Source organism: Anabrus simplex, chromosome 11, assembly GCF_040414725.1.
Source record: "Anabrus simplex isolate iqAnaSimp1 chromosome 11, ASM4041472v1, whole genome shotgun sequence".
Lineage (NCBI taxonomy): Eukaryota > Metazoa > Arthropoda > Insecta > Orthoptera > Tettigoniidae > Anabrus > Anabrus simplex.
Genome location: NC_090275.1, coordinates 12164981 through 12192819, shown reverse-complemented (window position 1 = coordinate 12192819; position 27839 = coordinate 12164981). Strand labels below are relative to the sequence as shown.

Below are 27839 nucleotides of genomic sequence, written 5' to 3'. Positions count from 1 at the left end.
ACTTTCATTCAAGAGATGGGGTTTCAAATCACAGCGTCGACAGCCCTGAAGATGGTTTTCCATGGTTTCCCATTTTCACAGCAGGCCAGTGTTGTGGCTGTAACCAGTTCTACCAAAGAGAGAAAAGAATGAATGCTGCAAGGCATGAGAGTATAGCAAAGATGTGTGTATATTAATTTTGATTGCATGTTAAATGCTTCTTTTCCTTCACCTATATGTAACACACTTCCAGCTCTGGGTACGTGATATGCATGTGTCATAGTTTGTATCAGTGGTAAAATTGCAGTGCAACATATCTCCATTCCTTGAGGTTTTAAGGCTAAAGAAATATGTTCTATAAACCAGATGGGTTCTTAACAGCATGTAGCAGCCTTCAGCTTTCTTTGTTCTTACAGAAGAGGTTTTTATTTAACATTGCATCCAAAGTTGGGCAATGTTGTAATTATTGCTCTTAGAAGAAATCTTTGGTGTATTGTGCAGATATTGAAATGAACTTGGGACTCTTGTCTGAAAGCGGAAGCTTATTTTAGAGTTAGTCCTAGCTTGGAATGCTTGTGTGAGCCTCCGTCGTCTGTCCTCATTGCTTTAGGCTTTGCCGAATGTGAGGGCTGTTCAAGAAATAACCAAACTTTGAAAATGAAGTCAAGTGACGGTCACGAGCTCAGAGGCTGCACCCAAAGGTTACACGGTTATAGGGAAACCGCTAAACTCGATGGCATACCGGGCAAAATGTGGTTAGCCATTGCTGTTCTCACTGAGCAGCCTGACACTTCTCCACTAGTTGTGCTCTGAATGTCATTTACTCAGCACCAATTTCTACATCTGCTAATTTCTGCTTCCCAGTTTCATTAGGAGGACAGGCTTCAACACCCATGGAGAGTCTATCGGCAGGAAGTGTGTAGGAATGAAATGTGAAATAGGTGGTAAAAAATTTGAACGCAGAACAAGCAGAAAGGGAGAAAAGGGTCCCAGCAGATTAGCATAAGTATTGGGAAGGAATAAACAATAGTCAAATCAAGTTGTATGAGAGAGAGAGAGAGAGAGAGAGAGAGAGAGAGAGAGAGAGATAGATAGATAGTAACACAAAATAGAACCAACTCAATGACAGATCGGTGTGGGGGGAGGAAAATAGGACAAGGATAATCTCCACTTTTTCAAATAGGCAGGGACTCTCGTCCTCAATCCTAGCTCTTTAGAAGGTTTACCTGCAGCCTAGTTAGTTTTCTCTCTGTTAATACAGGCAGTTTGGGGGATCGTGCCCAGTTTTACTTGGGATTTTAATTTGATTTCTTCATTTGACTGAAATTGTCGTTTGTTCAAGGTGAATGTTTGCTGGGGCTAGGTCAAGTGAGCAGGGGGATGGGCAAGCACTGTCGACTCTTCAATTCACTCATCACCTGGCAAGTTGTCATGCTGGAGGCTCTTGGATTTGCTTCTCCTTACACTTTGTTCGGTCTCAGTGAATTCCCTCTACACCACTGTAATGATTGCTTTTTCGTGTTTATCATTCTCCGTTAAACTTTCCCCCCACTTTGAAGCGGAAAATGGCATATCATAATATTCAAACATCTTGACAATCGCAATAGATACTCGATGCACTCGCAGACTGACGGTTGCTGAGTGATAACCTTTTGTTTCTGAAATGCACAGCTTAGAAAGGATGCCACTCTACAGCGCCACTTACCAGAAAGCGCTCCGCAGTGTTTTCAAACTTTGGTTATTTTTTGAACAGACCTCATAGTTTGGTGTTTGGAAAATTATTGGGTTAGTGTCCATTATCGGTGCATACATGTCATGTTTTTTACACGCCTTCTTCCATTTCTGAATATTTAGTCCTCTCGGACATAATGGTGGCTGGTTTAGGGATGTGTCTCATCTTGTGCTTAAGTGGCTTAAAACGATTGTCAAAGAAAAGCAAAATATATCCGAACAACAAATGAAGCAGGATAAGATTTAAAATGGGGAGTAAGAGAGATTTAACTAGGATACACACACAGGAGAGTACAGAGGAAATAAATATGGCTGTCTGTCTTGACCAGTCTGAGGAGAAGTCTTGTGATCTTCCCCGGAGTGGTGGTGTGAAATACCCATTAGAGGGGAAGTCAGTTGTTGTGTTGTTTGCATGAGCTTCTGTGTCCTGGTGACTCAGTGTTCTTGATGTTTGAATTTGTCTTTTACTCTACCTTTTGTGCTGCTGTGTGTTTGTCTCCCTGTTTTACTTATCCTGCTTGATTTATAGCGGTGTACCAGTTCTTCCGAGCTCCTGAATTTTCCACCACTAATACATGTCGTGTGTGGCTTGCTACTTGACCCCAATAATCTCATAACTTATCTATTTAAAGTTAAAAACTTCATGATTGTTCCGTATTGAATAGAGAAATAAGAAGATGTACAATATTATAGGGAAAGATCCACCTTTCAATACTCCGTAGTAAGTTGAACTAAAAAGTAGTTACAACCTGTTTATTGGGACCGGTTTCAACACATTTCAAGTGTCATCATCAGCCAATTAGCGAAGATCTCAAAACAACTAATATATTGAACACAGGCAAAAAATTAACATTGTATCATATCGTAGCAATTCAGTTAATGTTCAAAACACAATAATCACAGTCAAGAGAGTAAACAGAACATCACTATCTTGCGCCGAAAACAAATATAGTTGAAGTTCATAAGCAGATCAAGTATTCACTTATGTAAAGTTGTTGCTAGGCAGGTCTTGTAGGCATTTGTTTCTCCGGCCGAAGAGTAAAAGGTGACGTGAATGAAGTCTTAGGAAAACAGTGTGGGATTTAATTTTGTCAAATTCAAAGTGGATATATAGGTTTTAAAATTTAAAACGTTAAAAAAGAATAAAGCCAAATAAAAATATATTAAAAAATAGGAAGAAATAATGAAAGAAATACGAGGTTCAACTCGAAACAACTTGCCGTAGTAATTGCTTCCACTTACTTGTGCCAGGCTCCTCACTTTCATCTATCCTGTCCGACCTCCCTTGGTCAACTCTTGTTCTTTTCCGACCCCGATGCTATTAGGTTTGCGAGGGCTAGGGAGTCTTTCATTTTCATGCCCTTCATGGCCCTTGTCATCTTCATTTTTCGAAGTGTCGGTTCTCTTCCTCTTTTTTCCTCGAATTAGTGTTATATAAAGGATTGTTGCCCAATTGTATTTCCTCTAATAACAATAACCACCACCACCACCACCACCACCACCATCACCACCCTCTAATAAACGTTCCCCACCCCCTGCCTAGCAACGACTTTACATAAGTGCATACTTGATCTGCTTATGAACTTCAACTATATTTGTTTTCGGCGCAAGATAGTGATGTTCTGTTTACTCTCTTGACTGTGATTATTGTGTTTTGAACATTAACTGAATTGCTACGATATGATACAATGTTAATTTTTTGCCTGTGTTCAATATATTAGTTGTTTTAAGATCTTCGCTAATTGGCTGATGATGACACTTGAAATGTGTTGAAACCGGTCCCAATAAACAGGTTGTAACTACTTTTTAGTTCAACTTACTACAGAGTATTGAAAGGTGGATCCTTCCTTATAATATTGTACATCTTCTCATAACTTATCTAGACTTTAGCAGCCTTCGGAAACGCAGTCACAAGACTTCGGGGTGAATTTAATAACAATTGCTTAACCTTTACTCTGCTGGATTCCCAAATGAGGCTGCGTGCCCCCAGTGCTGGATTTTTTTGGGGGGGGCCTTACACTGAACTGTCCATTTCTAAAAACTTGTCAGTTTTATATGTAACATCCATTTAAATGTTCTCTTTCACAAAGAGTTTTGGGGATCTGGAGTCAAATTAGTATTCAACATACCTGGGCTCATCAGACCATGGGACAGGACATCGACTTCATGACAACTATCCCCACTCACATGGATTTCACATCTCCCTGCCCCATGAGACTCCATCACCACTGTGGAAACCTGCATTCATATTAGTCTCTTCCCCCAAAAAAATAAATACATAAAAATCTATGGGGCACATATTACGGTTGCACAAGGAAACTATGATGTACAATACATTCCAATAGCAGAAGATCGACTGCCATCTATCTACCTATATATAGCAGGTGTATGCATAAGTTTTTGCCGCTTTTTGTGGTAAAGAAAACACGTCATTTTCAAGGGAAGTTAATTTTTTGTTTATTCAAAATATTGGCCGTCGGCTTCTACACACTTCATTCAGGTATGTTATGAATACCATGCCAGAAAAACTGCTTGTCTTTTGCGGCAGACCATTCGTTGAGCCATTTTCTAATTTCCTTGATATTTCTGAAGTGCTGCTCTGTGAGTGCGTGCCCCATTGATGCGAGGAGGTGATGGTCAGATGGCGCCAGGTCGGGGCGGTACAGGGGGTGCAGAAGGATGTTCCATCCAAGCAATTTCAAGGTGTTTGTCACCGATTTTGCTGTGTGAGACGGCGCATTGTCGTGTAACAAAATCACTTTGCTATGTCTTCTGGCCCATTCGGTCGTCTTTCAATCAATGCGTGATTTAAATTAATAATTTCAACATTTGTTGGCGGTAGCGCTGTGTATTAACAGTTTCGCCGGGTTTCAAGAGTTCATAATACAGAATACTCCTCTGGTCCCACCAGACACAAAGCATGGTCTTCTTGCCGAAGTGATTTGGCCTTGGTGTTGAAGGACCGGCTTCGCCAAGTGACAGCCACGATTTTCTCCGCTTCGAGTTTTCAAAATACAGTAAATCCATTTTTCCTCACCCGTCACAATTCGGTACAGAAATGATTTTCTTTCATGGCGTTGAAGCAGCATTTCACAAGTGACTTTGTGATTTTCCGTTTGCCGTTCATTCATATTGTGTTGGACCCATTTACCGAGTTTACTGATCTTCCCCATTGCTCGTAAATGTCTGCGGATTGTTTCTTGTGACACAATTAATGCTTGTGCTGTTGAGTTTGAGTTGGGTCATCATCCAGTAACACCTGCAATTGCTCGTCTTCACACTTTTGTGGTCTACCAGAGCGCGCACTGTCTTTCACATTGAAATCACCATGTCTCACATATTCTAATCGATGGAGCTTGTTTGCCATATGTTTCTACCAGCACACAATGACTTTCCACAGCCTTTTTATTTTGATTAAATAAGGAAAGGAATGCGTGTCACAAATGTTCTTTTTCAGGCACAAACGTCGACGTGATCACTGAATGATACAACACAGATGCTAGAGTTTGGCGGACTCAACTTGTGTGTGTTGGTAGGCTAATGTCAGTCGAACAAACTGACATAGCTGTCAAATTCATACGCTGCGTACTGTTCGCTGGTGCCATCTCTTTGTGAAACCGGAAAAGACTTATGCATACAACTAGTAAACAAAGAAACGGTACTAGTTGAAAATGTAGCCAGTAGATGACAGCAGCATACAGACATGCTTAAAGTAAATTGAGTTTATTCAACGGAAGAGCTGAAAGCAGAATGTTCAAATCAAGTGAACTCCTTGGCAACACTGGTGGATCCAGTAAACTGTTAAATTTTAAGATCATCAGAGATAGGAACATATAGTATCAACGGTCATTATAGGATTGTATATTTTATTCTTTGTAAAGAACTCTTCCTCTGCATGCTTCATGTTTCAGATTTGAAACCCATGTGAGTGATGCTATGAGTTATCATGTCACCCAGTGAGGGTAGATTAGGTCAGGGACAGCCCCAGAATCTGAGAGCTGAGCGTGAGCCCTGAAGGAGAGACGGCACATTCTGTGAAACATAAAAAGAATTTTAAGAATTGAGTGTTTATTTATCTTTACGATCTTATTTTATGTTTATTTTACCTTGGAGCGTCGCTATCTGGGGGAAAGATGGTATATTAATGTAGTTAATTTAAAAAATTAAATAATGTCCATGAAACAGCAATATGCCTCAACCCTCAATGGGTAATGTCTATTAAATGATGTGTCTCTAGTGATGTTTTTATTCGGTGACAGAAGTGAGGGTTACGGTATATTGCTGTTTCACTTTCCGAGTCACCACTAGCACAACAATAACTAAACTTCTGTTGTAATGGACCACCTTTTCAATATATGCAATGTTTACATTAAATTTTTAATATTGGAACTAGTTTCGGCGTTGGCAGGCCATCATCAGCCATAATACAACACTGTACAAACACATCTAATGGCTAAAACAAACGTACAAACACAAATGACGTTGTGTTGTTGAGTCATCAGTCCATAGACTGGCTTGATGCAGCGCTCCATGTCACCCTCTCTTGTGCTAACCTTTTCATTTCTACGTAACTATTGCATCCTACATCTATTCCAATGTGCTTGTCATATTCATACCTTGGTTTAGCCCTCCCGTTCTTACCACCTACACTGCCTTCAAAAACCAACTGAACAAGTCCTGAGTGTCTTAAGATGTGTTCTATCATTCTATCTCTTCTCGTCAAATTTAGCTAAATCGATCTCCTCTCAGCAATTCGATTCAGTTTCTCTTCATTCGTGCTCCGATCTATCCATCTCACCTTCAACATTCTTCTGTAACACCACGCTTCAAAAGCTTCTATTCTCCTTCTTTCTGAGCTACTTATCGTCCATGTTTCACTTCCATACAATGCCACACTCCACACGAAAGTCTTCAAAAACATCTTTCTAATTCCTATATCAATGTTTGAAGTGAGCAAATTTCTTTTCGTAAGAAAGCTCTTCCTTGCTTGTGCTAGTCTGCAGTTTATGTCCTCCTTACTTCTGCCATCGTTAGTTATTTTACTACCCAAGTAACAATATTCATCTACTTCCTTTAAGACTTCATTTCCTAATCTAATATTTCCTGCATCACCTGCCTTCGTTAGACTGCACTCCATTACTTTTGTTTTGGACTTATTTATTTTCATCTTGTACTCCTTACCCAAGACTTCTTCCATACCATTCAGCATCTTCTCGAGATCTTCTGCAGTCTCAGATAAAATAACAATATCGGCAAATCTCAAAGTTTTGATTTCCTCTCCTTGGACTGTGATTCCCTTTCCAAATTTCTCTTTGATTTCCTTTACTGCCTGCTCTATGTAAACATTGAAAAGGAGAGGGGACAAACTTGCCTCACTACTTTCTGGATTGCTGCTTCTTTTTAAAAGCCCTAGATTCTTATCACAGCAGACCGATTTTTATACAGATTGTAGATAATTCTTCGTTTTCGGTAAGTGTTGTAAATAACATCTATACAACACTTAATTTGTATTGAAAAGGTTTAACCTTATAAATAACTTATCTCAGTTCAATTTGGAAATAACAATGAAACTTATATCTTTGTATAACAACATTCTGCCGAAAATCGGATGGGACTTCTCCTGTCTCATACAAGTTACACACTGAATGGAATAACCTTGCCATGCTGCTTTCTCCTAAGGCAGTCAGTAATTCAGAAGGAATGTCATCAATTCCAGGTGCCTTGTTCCTATTGAGGTCACTCACAACTCTGTCAAACTCTGACCTCAAAATTGGGTCTCCCATTTCATCAGCATCAACAGCGTCTTCTTGTTCCAGAACCAAATTATCTACATGTTTACCTTGATACAACTGTTGTATATGCTCCTGCTATCTTTCTGCTTTGTCTTCTTGCCCTAGAAGTGGCTTTCCATCTGAGCTCTTAATATTCATACACCTAGATTTCCTCTCTCCAAAGATTTCCTTGATTTTCCTGTATGCAGCATCTACCTTTCCTAGGACTGTACAATATTCGACATCCTTACACTTGCAAGTGATAAATATCTTGTTAATCCGTATTGAAGATACTATATGTAGGATGCTAAAGGTTTTATTGTGTCACCTATTCAATACATTATAAATTTTTAAACATTTAAGAATTTATTATTATTTCCATTTGAGACATGTTTCGCCCTTATTTGAGGGCATCATCAGTCATAGTACCACCTCAAGGCATAAATCAGGTACCTGATTAGTAATTAAATTGTAAATACTAAGATACAAACTTAACATATTACAATTGAAACTAAACAAAACAATGTTCAGTGATAATGCAGATATACAATATGTGTTTATAGACACAGTAGTCGGCACCAATGCGTAAAATCACCGGGTATTTTAGCAGTGTCCAGCAGTGGTGGTCTGAAGAATAATTGACACTACTCCACAAGACCATCAGAAACACAACACCCAACACAAATAAATAACATCTCAACTGCAATAAAGAAAAAAAAAAAAAAAAAAGACATCAACACTATCCATGTAATTTTCATGTCCATACACTCCCCCTGCCCTCTTTTTTCAACTCAACACCATATCAACCAACACTCCCAACACATTACAAGCTCACCCCTCAACTCTACCTCCCACTATTCCATCAACTCTCCTCTGCGCATGAACTTTGCCCATGCTCCTCCCTCCCAAAGCTCCCGTCGCCAAACGCACAAACACATGCGCGGAATACCGGCTGAGCCTCCTTCATAGTCAGTCAACACTCACTAACAAGTAGCTTCTCAGCGACACATCGGGTATGTAACACTAACATTTACTCTTCTTTACTTACCTATATCTTTTCTTTACAAACCAATTTAATAATAACATCTCGATTACGGATAACTTCCACTTCATCCAACACAACTTTCAACAACACACTAGAATCCAGCACGCACCGGCACCAACATGGCGTGCCACTACGGCTCCACTTCACAAACAGTAAAGAAGATGTCTTGTCCTAGCTATGCCGCTCCGACTCTGTAGTAGTGTATTTTTACATTTAATCTCTCCACTGCAGATTATACCATGTGCAGCTCCATTCTATTTCACTAGGCCAGCATCACGAAACAAAAACTTCGTCTCGATGTCCTTCATGTTTTCATTTACGGCATAATATCAGTTTAAAGCCTCACCAGCATTCTCACACTGATATTTTCATATAGTATTCAAAGTTATCATGAAATTAACAGAACTCAAAAGTGAAAGATTCTAACCCCGCAACATATTCCCTGAAAGTACAATTATCAACAAATAACTGCCGTCATTGTTGCCATTCACAATGCACCGTATACTCAATGACCTTTAGTTTTGACTACACTAAATTTATTCCTAAGCGTCCAAAGAGTTTCCTTCCATGCCAACCAAATTCACGGTGCTTATGGAGCCATATTCATGAACCCGGGTAACCAGACAACTTCCAGGCCTATAGAACCTCATTCGACATTCTTGAAAAAACGGTAGAATATTATTCCCAGCCCCCAATGGTTATGAACTGAGGTTAGACCACTCTGCATATTACTGTATAGTGTTAATGCTGCAATCTTCAACCAACGGCTGAAACAACGAGACGCACTTGGTGCCAGATATTTTGTATCCTTTCTCCCCAAGCTGCTCTCTTGTAAATATGTATTATAAGCTTGTAATTTTCCCAACTGTTCAATGGAAAGTTGTAAAATTACTGTATAGTTACCCTGTCAAACTGTGATTGTTCAACCAATGGCAGTAATTAGTGTTATGAACATTGATGCCAGACACTTCATACCCTTTCTCCCCAAACTGCTTCCATATAAATATATGTATAAACTTTATAATTTCCTATGATTTTCTAATAGAGTAGCGTCAATTATTCTTCGGATCACCACTGCTGGACACTGCTAAAATACCCAGTGATTTTACGCATTGGTGCCGACTAGTCTATAAACACATATTGTATATGTGTATCATCACTGAACATTGTTTTGTTTTTTTTCCATTGTAATATGTTAAGTTTGTATCTTAGTATTTACAATTTAATTACTAATCAGGTACCTGATTTATGCCTTGAGGTGGTACTATGACTGATGATCCCCTCGAAGAAGGGCGAAACATGTCTCAAATGGAAATAATAATAAATTCCTAAATGTTTAAAAATGTATAATGTATTGAGTAGGTGACACAATAAACCCTTGAGCATCCTACATCCTTGCACTTCTCCTTCAGCCATTCTTCCCTAGCTAACTTGCACTTTCTATCCACCTCATTCTTTAATCGCCTGTATTCTTTTCTGTCCTCTTCATTTCTAACATTGTTGTAATTTCGTCGTTCATCAATCAGGTGTATTATCTCCTGAGTTATCCACTGATTCTTAGTTGATCTTTTCTTCCTTCTTAACATTTGTTCAGCAGCCCTACTGACTTCATTTTTCATGACTATCCACTCTTCCTCTTTTGTGCTTCCTTCAGCCTTTTCATTTAGTCCTTGTGCAACATGTTTCTTAAAATGACGTTAAAAGGTATTAAAAGCATCTGGGATGTACTATGTGCACAAGTAAAATATATGATGATATTAAAATAAGGCACTAAAATCCTTAAATGCATTGCATCATGTTACAATGTTTCATCAGTGCTTCCTGTTTAAAATATCTTTAAAAATGTTGAAAAGTTCCTCTGTTGGAGATTGTCAAATGGCACACGAAGGTATGATTAAATAGCTACTACTGTTGTGTGCCTCACACTCACAGGAAAGAGTTGAGATTGGATTGTGAGATTCAAAGAGAACATGGAAAGGGAAAGGGCAGGGCAAGGGCGGAGGAGTTGGTCAAAGTATGTGGGAAAATAGGTGGTTGCTGCTGAGGAAAGGTGCTGTGAATAGTATGAAAAATTGAATGATGACTTTTTGGTTTGACGTTTCTAAAAATAGGAATTAGAAGGTCAAACATGGACAATTTTAATTTCATCATATATTTTACTTGTGCAGGTAGTTCATGCCAGATGCTTTTAATACCTTCTAATGTCATTTGTGTTTGTACATTTGTTTTAGTCATTAGATGAGTTTGTACAGTTTTATATTATGGCTGATGATGGCCAACTAAGGCCAAAACTTGTTCCAAGATTAAAAATGTAATGTAAACGTTGCATAATAGAGTATTGAACAGGTGGACCATTACAACATAAGTTTAGTTATTATTGTGGTCACAATTCAATATGGATCAAAACCGTGAAGTTTATATCCTATATGACATGACCACCATTACCACACGTGTCACCAATTGCCACTGATCTGCATTTAGGATTATTACCCAGGTTGCAGATTCCTTATCAGTTATAAAAATCACCCAAAAGGTGGTTCTATTCCCATGATTTTTAGATGTGTGGCCGTAAAAGTGATTTTTGGAATCCCTATCAGTTCTTTACCTAGCCTGTTCTCAAGTGATTTAAAAGAATTTGGAAATTTCTCAGACGTCTCGCTTGATAAATTATCCTTATCCCCAGTTAGTCTTCTTGTAAACAAATATTTTTCCCAGTTGGTCCTTTTATCTTCATTTTATTATCTTGCTGCTTAAAGCTCCATTCAAGCTTACTCATCTGCTAATGTCATGCCACCCGTTTACCTTTCTAAAAGAATTTTTTTTCAGTCACCTTTTGCAATACATTGTTTTTTTATTGATTTACATAAATATTTTTACATTATTGTTGTGTCATAAGAGGGACATGTTTCGCCTATTTTTAGGCATCTTCAGGCGCTGTTCCTACTACCTAAGATCAAAATAGCCAGGATCCTGGAATTTGCTTAGTAATAAAATACAGTGGAACCTCCATTCTCCATTTTTGGAGGTACCATGAATAATAAACGTACAACACGGGAAAACGGAAAATCTGGAAACAAATGAACCATCAGCAATTTGGCTAAACATCAAAACAGTGAAATATATATACTTACAATATTACAAACACACCTAAACCAAACCAAACTACAGCCCCCATTGGACTTCCGCCTACCGAGCGACTGCTGCTCAGTCCAAAGGCCTGCAGATTACGAGGTGATGAATGGTCAGTGTGACGAATCCTCTCGGCCGTTATTCCTGATTCTCTAGACCGGGATCGCCATCTCACCATTTAATAGCTCCTCGATTAAAGGTAATCGTAGAATGAGTGAACCTGGAACCAGCCCTCATGTCCAGGTCAAAATGCCTGACCTGGCTGGGAATCGAACCCGGGCCCTCCGAGTGAGACGCAGGCAAGTTAGACCGCGGGGCCGGCTTCAAACATTAATTACCGGTACACAATGTAAAAATCTCGAAACTTTACATTCAGTTTTACCGGGAAAACTTCATCAGTTTCCTCTGAAAACTTATTTCAAGTTCAGCAACTTTAATCGGCCAAACTCTTCAAAAAATCTAATACCTGTAATGCCAAGCCAAACAACAATCGAACACAAGTAGTTTTTCATTCTCTAATCTAATAAAATAAAGCACATTAGATAAAAAAGCGCCCAACATGATGGCAAAATCCCTTTTTTTTTTTTAACTTCCGTAGTAATTTGGTCACCAGTATACTGTTCGTGGTCAGTGTATGGAAATCTTGTACCGCGTAAATTAGGCCTACATCGACTTTCAAAGGTTATTTTGAACTTGAGAATATGGTTTCGAACAAGACCTTTCGAATGTAAGTATCGATCCTGAAGTTTTCGAATGCATTATATTCAATTCTGCCCGTCACTAATCACAATCAAATTGGAAAGATAAAAAATATAATTAACACTTCCGAAAATTACGGTTATTCGCGACCTTGGGCTCAGCTGGAAAGCGCGCTCGTTGTACAAGTCGGTACGAGTGTGAAAGGATACAGAGTTTTTAAATGTAACATGCACAAATACCATAAAACGACTGCAGTTTTTATAACATTTTAACACAAAAATGTGAAATTCCCAGTCTTATATTAGGACCGAAATAGTAATAGGCAATCCCATGGCTTTAGCTATGTACGTAAGGTACAACATCTGTTCTGGTCGCGATAACATAATCGTATACGATAATATTAAAATACTAAATTTGTGTTAATTAAGAAGGAGCAGTATCGATTCCTGTCTGAAAGCCCAGTGACTACAGTGACCTGAGGGAAGTGCCGAAAACCTGTTCGGCGATACACTCGAAAAAGTAACAAAGTAAACATGTAACACTGGACAATAATGTAGACGTTCCGTCTTCAAGTAGAACTGTTGAAATGCACTCTGTCTCCTTCCAGTTGTTGTGGACACACTCTGCTTTACGATTTCCGAGGATTCTGTGAACCATGCCACCCAAATTCGATGCTAAGATTGTCCCTTATGCAAGTTCGCCGCTGATCGCTTTTCCATTACGGTACAGTGCTTCCTCAAATTACCGCATTGACGGGACGTTAACACCAAAAGATACAGTTTCTTGAAGGAAAAAAAAACGCGCGGTCGAGGATTTAGCGTTGATGGGACTGAAATTTATGGACGGTTGATCCGGGAAATCGTTTCTTCGAGGAGCGAATAATGCGGGATTTTTACAACGTGATTTAATTAGGATGCTCGCGGGACCACGTAATTTGAACGAATAATACAGGAAAACGTTTCCAGGAACGTATAATCGAGGTTCTACTGTACTTAAAATGGTTAAGCTGACATGAATTGTTTTAACTAAAAATATTTTTGTTTATATTATGTGTTCTGTAGAAACATCCAGCTGATCTGGATAGTTATGGCTAGTGAATTATGTTAACAAATACCATACATAAAAACATTTAGCTTGTCTACCTTTTAGAAAGGTATACAATACATTGCTCAATACAGACCCAACTATGAGAATTATAACTTGTAACATTCATCTTAGTCGAGCAGCGCATGTCCTTATTTATTTACTCTCCCATCCATTCTGAAATTGGGGAAGTCCTATATAAAGGTCCCTTGGCATCCCAGTTCTTTACTCAAATGGACTATCACTCTGAAATCTTTTATTACATTGAATGCAAGATGTACGTTTCCAGCACTTCCTTCAAAGAGATGCTCTTTTTAAAGTTTGTGTTCACTGTGTTTGCCTGTAAGGTGTGATTTATTGTCATACTGGCTCTTTGCTGCCTTAGAAACCAAATCAACAATGGCCATTGCTAAAATACGTGTTTTTTGAATGACTGGAAGTAACTCAAATTAACAAAATCGTGTTAAAAAAATATTTTAAAGGTTTTTTTTTCACTTGTTGGTACACCTTATTATTTGAAAAAACAAAATGCGAAGTTGGCAGATGTAGGTTCTAATGTCTGTCTTGGCATTCTTAGGTACTATAAAACCACCAAATTCAATCCCTGCCTGAATGTTTCTAAAGTCAGTCATTCTGTAATTTTCCATTTCAAAAGTCGTGCGCTGAGCGTTAAACCTATAAAATACGACCTCCTTCTGAAGCCTCCGTCGCTTAGGTGGCAGCGCGCTGGCCTTTTACCGCTGGGTTCCGTTGTTGAGATTCCTGTCACTCCCTGTGAAATTTGTGCTGGACAAAGCGGAGGCGGAACAGGTTTTTCTCCGGGTACTCTGGTTTTCCCTGTCATCTTTCATTCCAGCAACACTCTCCAATATAATTTTGTTTCATCTGTCAGTCATTAATCATCGCCCCAGGGAAGTGCGACAGGCTTCGGCAGCCGGCACAATTCATATCCTCGCCGCTAGATGGGGCTTCATACATTTCATTCCTGATCCGGTCAAATGACTTGAAACAGGCTGTGGATTTTCATTTTCACTATCTCCTTTTGCTCATTTTTTTTGCAGTTCCTCTTGTTTTAGAAGGGTCCTATTTCTGTAATAACCTTTGTGCCTCTGTTCAGATCTGTTCTCATCTCACTATTTATAAGATGTTTTAGAGATATTTGTAATGTTTTATTATTAGATATTAAGCTCTGTAAGATCCAAAATATGATTATTTATTAAATGTGTCTCTAAAGCCTCAGCTAATGGAGATATGTTACATTACAATTGCATCGTTGATATGATTCTTCCGTAGGAGCATCGTGGAAGCCCCACGGGCTAGTCCGCCCCTGTTCCTGCTAGTTGTGTAGTAGTTGAGGCGGTCGCCTACTTCCAGTGCAATGAACAATACACTGAGTGATGTGACGCATGTTTAGTGGTTAAGTCTCTGTATATTGTGGAAGTAAAGCAGTATTTTTGTAATGAGATTATTTCCAATACTGATGTGTTATTATTTTTTTAAAGTAAGTTTCCAATTCTAGTTTTCTTTGCAACATGATGTGGTGAAGGTTGCTCTATAAAGTAATTTGGAGTTGATTGTAGACCACCACGAGGAAGGAGCAGTCTACTCCCAGTGAAGCTTTCTACATGTACATATTTGAAAATTTATGCATTCATGAAATACGTAATGTAGATTTTAGCTGTGAAGTAATTAGTTCACTCTAAGGGGATATCAGTTGAAAATATAATGAAAATGTTTAGTTTAGTTTAGTAATGTTTTATTTTACCTGAATGTTGGTAAGGAACACCTTCAGTCAAAATGGGAATTGAGGCATCAAAGTGTGTCTACACAGTGACAGATCAGTGTCGGAGAAATAAACATTAGAACACACATCCAGTGGCGGTTCATGACATTTTACTCTGGCAGGGCTGTGCCGCCAACTTTTCCCCCTCCCAATCAGTCCACTTGTCACTAACCAGCATCACAATATTTTTAGATGAACAACAAAAACAACAACAATATTAATAATAATAATAACAATAATAATAATAAATGTGTAGAAGAAACAAGAAAAGACATGGAGGAAGTTGGCATCAATCTAAATAGGGATATGTTTTGTGCCAAAATAGATAAATTCAAGCGATTCGAGGAAAAAGAAAATGAAAAGTCCAAGAATATGTTGTCAGAGGAGGAACCACAGTGAAATGATGAAGTTCTGAGAGAAGAAAAAGAAAGAACTAACCAGCAAGTTACTTGTTTACCGTGGTCCAAAGTAGGCCAAAATTGAAGAAATAATAATAATAATAATAATAATAATAATAATAATAATAACCCGATGGCACTGGCTGAATAGAAATTCCTTGTTGCATTACAACACTAAATAATTAACTACACTACAATGGCATTTATACACACACATTAACTGGGCGAGTTGGCCGTGTGGTTAGGGGCGCGTGCCTGTGAACTTGCATCTGGGAGATAGTGTGTTCAAATCCCACTGTCGGCAGCCCTGAAAATGGTTTTCTGTGGTTTCCTATTTTCGCACCAGGCAAACGCTGGGGCTGTACCTTAGTTAAAGCCACAGCCACGTCCTATCCCATCGTCGCCATAAGACCTGTCTGTGTCGGTGCGACATAAAGCCACTAACAAAGAAAAAAAGCGCACACATTAACAAGCTAACAGCTACTGCAATCACAACTATGACCCTACACTATTTCACTGATCACTTTCACAAGCGATAATAATGACATTCATGAAAAGAAGTAAACAGCGCACGCCCGAATTTCTCTCGTCTTCCCCAAATTTCAAATATAAAGACGCATTTAAGAATTTGACCTACCTACAAATGATGCCGTCACCTTTTGGTCACATTTTGAATCTTTATTTTAGCTTCTTTATAGAAATGAATTGTTTGAATAGTCAGTATAATGGGAGTCATTGTTTTGTAAAATGTTTTGGAATAAATCTCTAACAACAGTTAGCGAAAACGCCTAGGTACATTGTAAAGTGCTTGGCGATGTTGCTGAGGGCTGTGCCTACCTGCACTCTTCTTACACCTGACAAGCCCATATCCCGCAGACTTGCTAAACTCTCCTGCCAGAGCCCGACTGCCACAGTCTGAAATTGTTTGCCATATCTTTGAAAATAATAAAGCAAAATGTTTACAGTTAAAATAATAACACTGTGTAACTGAATAGCACACTGCCATAAGTTTGACTTTGCTACATTTCTTTGTGTAGTCAGTTACAGAGTGAAATTATGTTAAGTGTTTTTGAAAAGGTGGCGGGGCGGCGCAGCGGTGCCCAGAAGCCCTTCGTGCACGAACTGCCACTGCACACGTCTTCATACACTTCTTCTCCAGTTCAGTTTGGTTCGGGTTCCAGATCAGTGACTTTGTTCTGCTTCTGTTCCACATCTCTCTTCTGTAACCTGCTCGAGCCGTCTTCTTCCGAGTCTTGTGTACTGTCTGCATTCCTTACATGATTCCTTCTTCTTTCCAGCACATTTCATAGGAACTTCATTGTACTTTCCTGGGCATTCCAAGTGCACAGCAGTTCTCTTATGCTCTGCTGCCTGCGTGTGGCGACTCTGATCTTTACCTCAAGTGGCCGGCCATTCACTTTCATACGCTCTCCTTTTTGTCTTACTTTTCTTTGTTAATTTTCATTCCCCAATCCTCAGTTCTTTCACTCGTTTGTTCCTCTGTAATCCATTACACTGTACATAGCTAGGTACTCCCAACCGTCTTTGCCAAATTCCTGTTTGAGGTGCATATTCTTGAATATATTTTTCTCTCAGTTCCCTTTCAATCTTTGTTTTATCATTCTGTCACATATTCTGTCACATATTCTGTCTCTAGGACTCCCCGTTGCATGTCTTATTTCATAATTATTCCCGCTCCATTCCTTGCCTCCTCTCCAAAACAATTTCAATCCATTCCTCAGTTCTTTTTTCTCCATTTTATCTCTGATAGGCCCAACTTTACTTCCCTTGAAATCCAGTGTTTCATCTATTTTCTTTTTTCAGTCGAAGTTAAAGATATTGATTGATGGTCCCAATCTTATAATCTTCTCATTCTCTTTGCTTCGTTTCCCCAGTCGCCAACTTTCCAGAACACGTCCAGGGAGACACTTCAGGTGCACATCCCAGCCTTTGTCTTGATCCTAGACAGACTTCATATTAGACTGTTAGTACGGATGTGAGGAACAGAGAAGTTCCTATGACATGTAAAGAGATAATGTAAAAGATGTAATATACCCCCATATTAATGTATGCAGCAGACTTGGGCATTGAGAGCAAGAGATGAGAGTAAAATTCAGACCAGTGAGATGAACAGTATGGTAGGGAAGACAAGGAAAGACAGAATAAGAGGTCAGAAAAGAAATAGGGGTAGATAAACTGACTGATAGGTTGGAGAAGAATAAATCGAGATGGTTTGGACATGTGATGAGGAGGGAAGGATACCAGAACAAGTGTTGGATGCTAACATAGAAGGAAAGAGGGCAAGAGGGATACACTGTGTTAAGAACAGTATAAGAAAAAGAAGGCTAGAATGGAATTACTGAAGAGGAGGGGTGGAAGGAGAGGCAATCTGGCACGAGCTGGACAAGGGGAAATGATGAGGAGGAGAATGTGTACTGATGAGGTCACCAGTCTCTTCTCATGGAGTATAAATGCTTGCGTAGCCACTCCGCTGGAGTAGAGATGCTGCACATTTGCCTCTTCTGCCTACCTTCTCTGTTGAAGTCTTCGCTTGGACCCTGGTCATTGTGCTCTGGGCAACGTCATCGCATCATGAATTAGACCTGCTTCAGGAAGAGGATCTTTTCCTGCTAGCCTCGTCTTCAAATAGAGCAAGTGAGAGTGTGTCCTGTTATTGTAGACTGCTCCTTTCAGTGGTGACTAGTAACTGTAGGAACTGGTGGATGTCAGGTGTAAACTCGAGACATTTTACTGCTTGTATGTTTTGAGTGATAGAGTTTGATCCTAAACAAAGTGTAAACTACTTTTAATGTTCTAGTCTTAGACCATTTAAACAGGGAGAAAAGGGAGACAAAAATTGGAATTTCATGAAAGTCCTCACACTAAATGTTTATGACTCTCTTTGACATTCTGAATATGGTGGCTGATTCACTCACGCCTAGCGACACGGACAAACTTGAAAACACGAAAGAACAAAAACAGTCGCCACATCTTCACAAGGAGGGCGCGAAGTGCTGTCTTGATGTGGGAAGAGTGGGAAAAATAAGTATAAATTTCCTTCTCTTTGGTGCACTTCATTATTATACATTTAAGTAGTGAAAGGACCCTGCAGCTTTTTTTTTGTCTTCAACCGCCAACAGCTTCCCTTCAACCTCAGTCCTTAAATCCAGCTTTTCATTCAGTTTAGTTGCAGAAATATACAGTGTGTTTCAAAAAATATGGCAGGATAACCAATTTGGATTCTTCATGTGTAGAGAAGATACAGGGAGTTCCCAAAATGTAGAAAGTAGCCGGATGTGAATAGTACATCCTACTACAAGTTCCATCTGTAGTGTATCATCCATCTGGCTGGTTTGCTGTCCAATGTTCACAGGAAAGAGCCCTTTCCTCTAGTTGCCCAAATGTGTGTTTTATAAGTTATACCGGTTTATGAATAATTCATTTTCACGACCGCCTTGTAATCGAAACTGACTTTCAACTTATTAGGTTATGTTACGTACATTTAGTATGTGTTGAAGAGATGTTAAGTACAGAACAAAAATGGCCAACTGGACACCAGTGGGATCCAAACCCACAACCTCCCGATTTCGCGTTGGTTGCTCTACCAATTGGGTTATGGTGGCAAAATCAGTTGAAATAAGTTGAAAGTCGGTTTCGATAACAATGCGGTCGTGAAAATTCAATGTTCATTGACTTGGCCCTCAACGGGCAACTCAAACGCACTCTACAGTGTAATGGCAGTAGTGCCAGACCTTTCCAACAGCCACCATAGCTCAACTGGTAGAGCAACCGATGCAAAATCGGGAGGTTGTGGGCACGTATTAAATGTATGTAACACGACCTAACAAGTTGAAAGTTGATTTCAATTATACCAGTTTATATTATCAGCTGCAACGGAGGGGATATTTTGTATTAATTCTGGAATCGGGAAGTCTGTCTTAACGTCTCATATCATTTAATCATTATGATTTTGGTGTAGCCTGTCCTTCCTCCAAGCCCAAAATAATGTAAGATTCTTTTGTTGATAACATCATAAATGATTCCCAACAACACTTGCTTGTGGCTACAGCTATTCTTAAACAATCCACCACAGGTCGTACGTTTGTAGGCGGTGTTCCATGCCGTGATTACTGCCTATATATTTGGCAACACCTCGTATAAATATAGGTCTGGAAATTCATTATTGCTGAGATATCAGACTTACATATTGTAAGCTGGAACATTATTTGCTGGAATATACTTAGAATTTCCAGAAAAGATGCACTGTGTTCGATTATCGTAAAATGAGGCTGTTCTAATCAGGTACTGTGAATCGGTTCCTTTACGTATCTTTCAACAAGAGAAAATATCGGCGCGGTCCTGTAACTGATCAGTGTTTTAAGTTCCAACTGTTAGTTGTAGCGCACAGTCTCAATAATTGTTATTGTCAGCAGGTGTTTCTCATGTGTGCTTCATAGTCAGTACAACTACCTCAGCTGCAGATTACGATAGTTTTACTTTTATACAAACATCGTAAACACTACTTTTCAGTTGCATGTCCATAGTTAACACAATTTTGACACTATTCATATCTAACTATAATATTGCAATTTTTGCAGGATGAATTTGATCATGCGAGTTTATGAGAAGGCTCTGACATCAATTCAAATCATCATCCTGGCGCAACCTTTTGAACAGTTTGTACCCTTCCTATCTCAGGTGCATGTTAATTTTCCAAAAATGTCTTTTTACATATATTATTTTCAACGCTGTCAATAAAATATCTAACCTCTTTTGGTAGGAAATTTTATGATGGTGAAATAATTGACTTTTAATTCTGCTCTCTCTCTTTTCCCTCCTCCTTCATTTTTATTTGCTTCATACTCCACTACATCACAATTAGATAATGTGGAGGTGGAAAATATATACGAGGGCAAGTCAATAAGTATTTGCATTTTGTTTTATCTTTAGGTTGACTCTACGGCGTTGTGTGCTCGCCAGCTGCTACATGGCACCGTTGTCTATGTCTGGCGTAGGTTTCAGCGTTATCAGATCAGTACAGCTTGCACTGTTGTGATGTAAAGATGGCGGCGCTATTCTCTGTTTGCACCAAGGAAGAACAGCGTTCCGTCTGCAGGTGTACCAGGAGTGGAAATTCATAGAACAGTCACTCGTCTGTTTTTCAGGGTCATATCATACACTTGTTCAATATTGGCATCAGTTTTGGCTGCAGATGGATGCCCGGATCTGTCCTCATCCTTTATGATTGTGCGACCCCTTTTGAACTGTTCAGTCCACTGGTAAAGACTTTGCTGTTTGCTAACATTGTCCCCTTATTGTGCTGAAAGTCTTCTATGATCTGATAATGCTGAAATCTACCGCTGACATAGACGGTGGTGACCACACAACGCCATAGAGCCAACCTAAAGACAGTTACAGATACTCATTGACTTGCCTACGTATGATTATTATATTGAGTATATCATCCTTAATATTGTTTACTTGGAGCCCGTGTAGTTTAGAGTTGTTTGGGAACTATTCATAATTCAAATGTTTATTATAAGTTACTATTAGAATTAGTTGTATAGTTCTATTTTTACAAATAAAGACTATAATAAAATTTGATACATTGTTGTAAATACTTAACATATTTTCAAAAACTCGGAATAGTGATCAAATTCACACATTGATGGATTGATTCTGTTCTTAAATGTAAAATAAATTAGTGATCGGATTCACTCCACCTTGTGAGGTGAAAGCAGCGACCATTTAAATTTTAAAAAATGGATGAAATTTTGAATGAAATATAAATTAATTTGTTAAATAGGAAAAATTTGAAATTTACATTGCGATCTGATTGAAGTGAATGGAATATTTTTTTAAAAATCTGCAGTATTTGATCGGATTCATCCCATTTTACGGTAGCTTACAACAAGTGTTCAAAATACCTAGCCCCTGTCATCCTGCAGGTTTCTGTTAGTAGGCTCGTTACATTACAAACATGTTAAAAAATGCCTGGTGTTGAGCGTGTTGGTTGGCAAGCCTGTACAATTCTTTCATGAAGTGTTGCTTCATCTACCACAGCTGTTGCATACTCCAGCAATTTGAAGTACTCCCCGCATAAAGTAGTCCAGTGGGATTAGATCAGGTGAGTGTGGAGGCCACCTTTACCTGTGATAATGATGTGCAGGAGCGCTGTTGTGTATGTAGTTTATGATGCTTGAAAGTCTGATATCTCAGAAATAACATTTTAAAAAATCTACATTCACATAACCCTTTTGTCTCGTCTACATATGAGGAATCCAACCCTGCAATTTTCCATGTATTTTTTAAATGCCCTGTGTGGTACCAAACATGCACACTATTGGAGTATAATCGCATGTTTATCCAGATGTTTCAGCCGTAAGGCAAGTCTTAGGCCAGTTGTCTATCCTTTACAGTGCTTTTCATTTCCCTTGATGTTGTCCAGTATTTGATATCTTTTTCTTCTCCTTCCTCTTTTTCCATTTCCTGTTCCTAAGCATTGTCCTATCCATTTCATTTTTCATTTCTAATAGTATCATCCCTCCATACCCACATCTCTGTTTTAGTGTCTGCACCAAATGTAACATTCTCCTTTATTGAGCTGTTCGCATAGTTTTTCCTCCTCCATGGAGTTAAAGGATCACGTTACAGATGATTACACTCATGCTTACTTGTTTTTTACTGTATTGGGTTTAGTCTATTTTGGAGGGACACCTTTAGTATATTAGGAAGGTAGTTAGAGAGAAGTAGGCGGCCGCCTGTAAACTGGTGGGCTTGGTGCAGGACACGTGAGCTGCTTCGACCTCACCTTGGACATGGTGCCTCACATCCGTCGCTATGACTGGCAGTGCACCGACTGCAAGACCTGTATCCAGTGCAAGGACCCAGCCGACGAGGACAAGATGCTCTTCTGCGACATGTGCGACCGCGGGTGAGTAGCTCTTTGTATCCCAGTTTAAATAAATTCCCACTCCAAGGAACTCACGACTGCCATAACCTTATGCTAGGTCTTGTGTATCAACTCTTATTATTATTTATAAGTTTCATTTTCCGTATTGATTGGATTCACTGTACAGACAAGAAATGTGTTCCACCTATCAATATCAATACTTATTTATTGTAAATGGATTTACATTAGTACCTGTTTCGGCCTTCCATGGCCATCATCAGCTAGTACATAATTATATTACAGCCATTAGACTATATCACAATGATGTTATTATGTTAGATCATCCGGATGTCTAATGGGGATGAAAATAAAATAAAATAAATTGTAGTAGTGTTTTGTCTATGTGGGGTTAACATATCTGTGATCAAAGTGGTAATGAAGGCTACAGTAAACTAAAATCTATTGAGTATACATTGGACATAGGTATATATTTGGAGAGAAGTAAGTTTAAAATGTGATAAAAGCTATCCTATTAAAACGATTGTTTTACTTGCCAACGTACCTAACAAATAATAATTTTTTGTCCCCACGTACTTTAAACGATTTTCGGAGACACCAAACAAAACATACTAGAGTATGCGTTTAAAAAAGAGACAACGAACATACAAAATTAAATGTTATGATAATAAAACACATTACTGACACACCTGTAGATATCCATAAATGCGATATATTTGCCGGTTGTTTATTTTTATTCTTTCCATCGAGGAACTTTTGGCACTATCAGGGCGATAATATACCTAACCTAAACAGTGTAGTCTGTCTTATCTCATGGACAGCTGTTTACGTAAATCCTGATGTGATAAACATGGAGTACAAGCATGAAATTTAGGCTACTTAAAAATAGGGTGTGTTTCAACAGCCGCAGTTATCAAAAGAATGTTTCCAGTTACTATGTATTACATTCGGAAGTACAACTTGTAACATTCTCTTTGATACACTAGTTATCAGCTGATGGTCTGGCATGCCGGCATGCCTTCTACAGCAAGGCTTTATTCGGAAGGAGTGGCTTCTGCTACGTATACACCAACTGGGAATACCAGAGACCATCTCCAGAAACCATTTAGGAATAGATTCACACTGTTTAGACTCTACGGTGATTATACCTGAAGTGCTGTACTTAACCTTTTCCGATCCAACGTCAAGCTCACCTCGACATTATGTTTCGTTCTACATGAGAAGTTATTTATTGAAGTTCTTTGACCTGATTGTGGTCGATCGATATCCCTGGAGTTTCTAGAGCTAATTTTTGTACACAAAAGAAACCGTTCTGTTATCTCCATGGATATAAAACGAGATATATATGTAGCCGTGTGTCGTCATGGTTTACTGTGTTTACAGTGAGTAGTGCTGCACACGTGTTGTACTAGGCGTGTTTATCTGTGAAAGCGAATTGTCTCGGTTGAATTTGCGATATAAAATCGGCAAATATGAATGAAGAAGAAATATGTATGCACGTTTATTTAGACAGCAGTGACGATGATTAGTTATTTGAATTAGACAAAGAGTTTGGAGAACTGTCAATTGAAGATGAAGTTGTAGTGAGCTCCAGCATTGCAAGTGAAACTTCAGCGACTGGACCTGTGCGTAAAAAAAGCGCGGAATGATCCCGGACCATCGTATGCTGGTTCCAGTGACTGCTACAAAAGCAAGAAGACACGCGAATGTAATAGGCCTGGTCTGAGGAGGGGATACGGCACACGGCAATGACGACGCTTCTCAGGTCAGGGTTTATAATTTCAGTAAAAGTGATGCTGAACATACTTCCGCACATACAAATAGGAATGCAAACGGCAGTAGTGTTTACCGGAATGTAACATTTCATGATAGTGAGCCATTCATCAGGTCAGAAAACTAGAGGACCGCAGGTTCTGCCTAGCTGCATCACTCCACTTCAGTTTATTATGTTGTTCTTTACTCCTGCACTGACGACGAAAATTATTATGGAAACTAATTCCTATGCAATAGAATGTACGGTAATAATCATAATAATAGTATAATTATAGCATACATACATACATTATCATTATAGACTGTTACGCCTTTCAGCGTTCAGTCTGCAAGCCTCTGAAAATTTACTAAATGTCGCCACAATCCTCGATTTGCAACTATTGTGGCCTCATTTAGTTCTATACCTCTTAATCTTTAAACCGTTAGAAACCGAGTCTAACCATCGTCGTCTTGGTCTACCTCTACTTCTCTTGCCCTCCATAGCAGAGTTCATTATTCTCCTAGGTAACCTATCCTCCTCCATTCGCCTCACATGACCCCACCACCGATGCTGGTTTATGCGTACAGCTTCATCCATCGAGTTCATTCCTAAATGAGCCTTTATCTCCTCATTCCGGGTACCCTCCAGCCATTGTTCCCACCTGTTTGTACCAGCAATTATTCTTGCTACTTTCATGTCTGTTACTTCTAATTTATGAATAAGATATCCTGAGTCCACCCAGCTTTCGCTCCCGTAAAGCAAAGTTGGTCTGAAACCAGACCGATGTAAAGATAGTTATGTCTGGGAACTGACTTCCTTCATACAGAATACTGCTGATCGCAACTGCGAGCTCACTGCATTAGCTTTACTACACCTTGATTCAATCTCACTTACTATATTACCTGCCTGGGAGAACACACAACCTAAATACTTGAAATTATCGACCTGTTCTAGCTTTTTTATCACCAATCTGACATTCTTGAATTTCTTACCTACTGACATCAATTTAGTCTTCGAGAAGCTAATTTTCATACCATACTCATTGCACCTATTTTCAAGTTGCAAGATATTAGACTGCAGGCTTTCGGCAGAGTCTGCCATTAAGACCAAGTCGTCAGCATAGGCCAAACGGCTTACTACATTTCCACCTAAGTGAATCCCTCCCTGCCATTTTATACCTTTCAGCAGATGATCCATGTAAACTACGAACAGCAAAGGTGAAAGATTACAGCCTTGTCTAACCCCTGTAAGTACCCTGAACCAAGAGTTAATTCTACCATCAATTCTCACTGAAGCCCAATTGTCAACATAAATGCCTCTGATTGATTTTAATAATCTACCTTTAATTCTATAGTCTCCCAGCATAGTGAACATCTTTTCCCTTGGTACCCTGTCATATGCTTTCTCTAGATCTACGAAAAATAAACTCAACTGCCTATTCCTCTCGTAGCATTTTTCAATTACCTGGCGCATACTGAAAATCTGATCCTGACAGCCTCTCTGTGGTCTGAAACCACATTGGTTTTCATCCAACTTCCTCTCAACGACTGATCGCATCCTCCCTTCCAAGATGCCAGTGAATACTTTGCCTGGTATACTAATCGATGAGATACCACGATAGTTGTTGCAATCCTTCCTGTTCCCTTGCTTATAGATAGGTGCAATTACTGCTTTTGTCCAATCTGAAGGTACCTTACCAACACTCCACGCTAATTTTACTACTACTGTATGAAGCCATTTCATCCCTGCCATCCCACTATACTTCACCATTTCAGGTCTAATTTCATCTATTCCTGGTGTCTTATGACAATGGAGTTTATTTACCATCCTTTCCATTTCCTCAAGCATAATTTCACCAACATTATTTTCCTCTTCCCCATGAGCTTGGCTGTTTGCAGCACCATTCAAGGTTATAAATTTCATAGTTGGTTCGGTATTGAGTTAAGATTACACATAAAATAAATACAAATTTTTTTAATCCACCTTCTCAATACTTGACAATCATGCAATGTTTATAAAAACATTACAATGTGCTATTACAAGGTACTAGTTTCAGTCCTATAAGGACCATCATCAGCCTAACCAAGATACATAAGTGTATACCATAGTCCTAAAACAGAGTTATGCGGTGAGATGAGAGATGAAAGAATGGACTGGGCATGTGGTGGATGATATACATATAAAATCGTGAAAATATGAACTGTTGTAGATGTAGCAAAGTTATGTTGAACAGTGACAAATAAAATCTTTTGGTATATGTTTTGTAAAATTACAATATTAAACACATTATCTCAAAATTGAATAAAATAATCTCTAGTTGACGAATAGTCCAAGGTTGCACATTTAAAAATTGGTTTATGTCGGATTTTAAACAATGTCCAATGTTTCTATCAAGTTCTAGAAGATATGAAGTTCAACATTGGCGCAGAGGGAATTATTTTGTCCAATAAATCCACAACAGAGGTTAAATGTTGGACTTATCTTGTGGTAGATTGAAATCTTGTTGTGTTCAATAGGTACCAAATGAACCTGGAGAAAAGAAAGTTTGAGTTAACGCAAGAAAGATTTGAAATCAGGGGACGAAACTGGCGAAAAAAAGAGAACAAACACTGAGGGTTCACCTTGCACAATGTGAAACAAGCTTGCCGGTTGAGTGCAACTAACAGAGTGAGAACAGCGTAAGGCAGAAGGGATGGAAGTTAGTGAGGGGAGGAGCATAGAATGACGTAAGTGGGGAGAGGCGGGAAAATGGGAAGTGGCTTAAGGCGAGGTAGGCAGGAGGGAAGATGGTGATGTTTGTGTTGGAGGGGGACCTTTAATTGACTTGAAGAAAGAATTTTGGTCTACTGACTTGCTTTTTCTGAAATAAGTGATGAAAAGATGAAATAAAATATTAGGTTTCTTCGTTATTTCATTGAGATTGTAGTTAGCATTAAAGTAATGGTCCAAATGTATATAAAAATCCTCGATTTTTTTAAGTAGAGGGCCTTTATTAGCTATTTCAAGGATATCCATGTCTGATTCGATGTTCGTAAACTTATGATTATAGTCGACCATATGTTGGCCGATAGCCGAAAATTTGATATATTTGACTGCATTGAAGTTTCCGAGTATCTTATATTAAAGCTTCTACCGGTTTGCCCTACATAAGAAATATTAGAACAGGAGTTACATTTAAACCTGTAAACACCTGATTTTGCGTACTTGTTAACTTTATTAATGTGTGATTTATTATGTAGAATGTGTTGTTGTTGTTGGTTTTAAAAGCTATTTTTACGCCTTTTTTCTTTAAAATATTAGTGATCTTATGAATTTAGTTGGTATAAGTGAAAGTAGAAAAGGATTCGTATTTAGGTAGTTCTTTTTTAAGTGTGGTTTTGGGACGGAATTTATGTTTGTTGATAATACTTTCTATGAAATGGCTGCTGAAGCCATTGAATCTTGCTATTCTACGGGTAGTATTCAGTTCAGTATAAAGATCTTTCTTAGTCATGGGTACATTGAATGCTCTGTGAACCAGGCTGTTATCTTGCTTCTTTGTAAGGGTGGGGGTGAGCT

At 38.8% G+C, this 27839-nt stretch overlaps 1 protein-coding gene across 1 annotated transcript in view; it reads left to right on the top strand.

The window, feature by feature from the left end:
* Positions 1-27839, top strand: part of LOC136883422 (serine-rich adhesin for platelets) — a 156009-nt gene that overhangs the window by 87544 nt on the left and 40626 nt on the right. The window contains exon 9 of the mRNA XM_067155692.2: positions 22405-22552. Coding sequence (XP_067011793.2) covers positions 22405-22552 — 148 coding nt within the window. The remainder of the gene's footprint in view (positions 1-22404; positions 22553-27839) is intronic.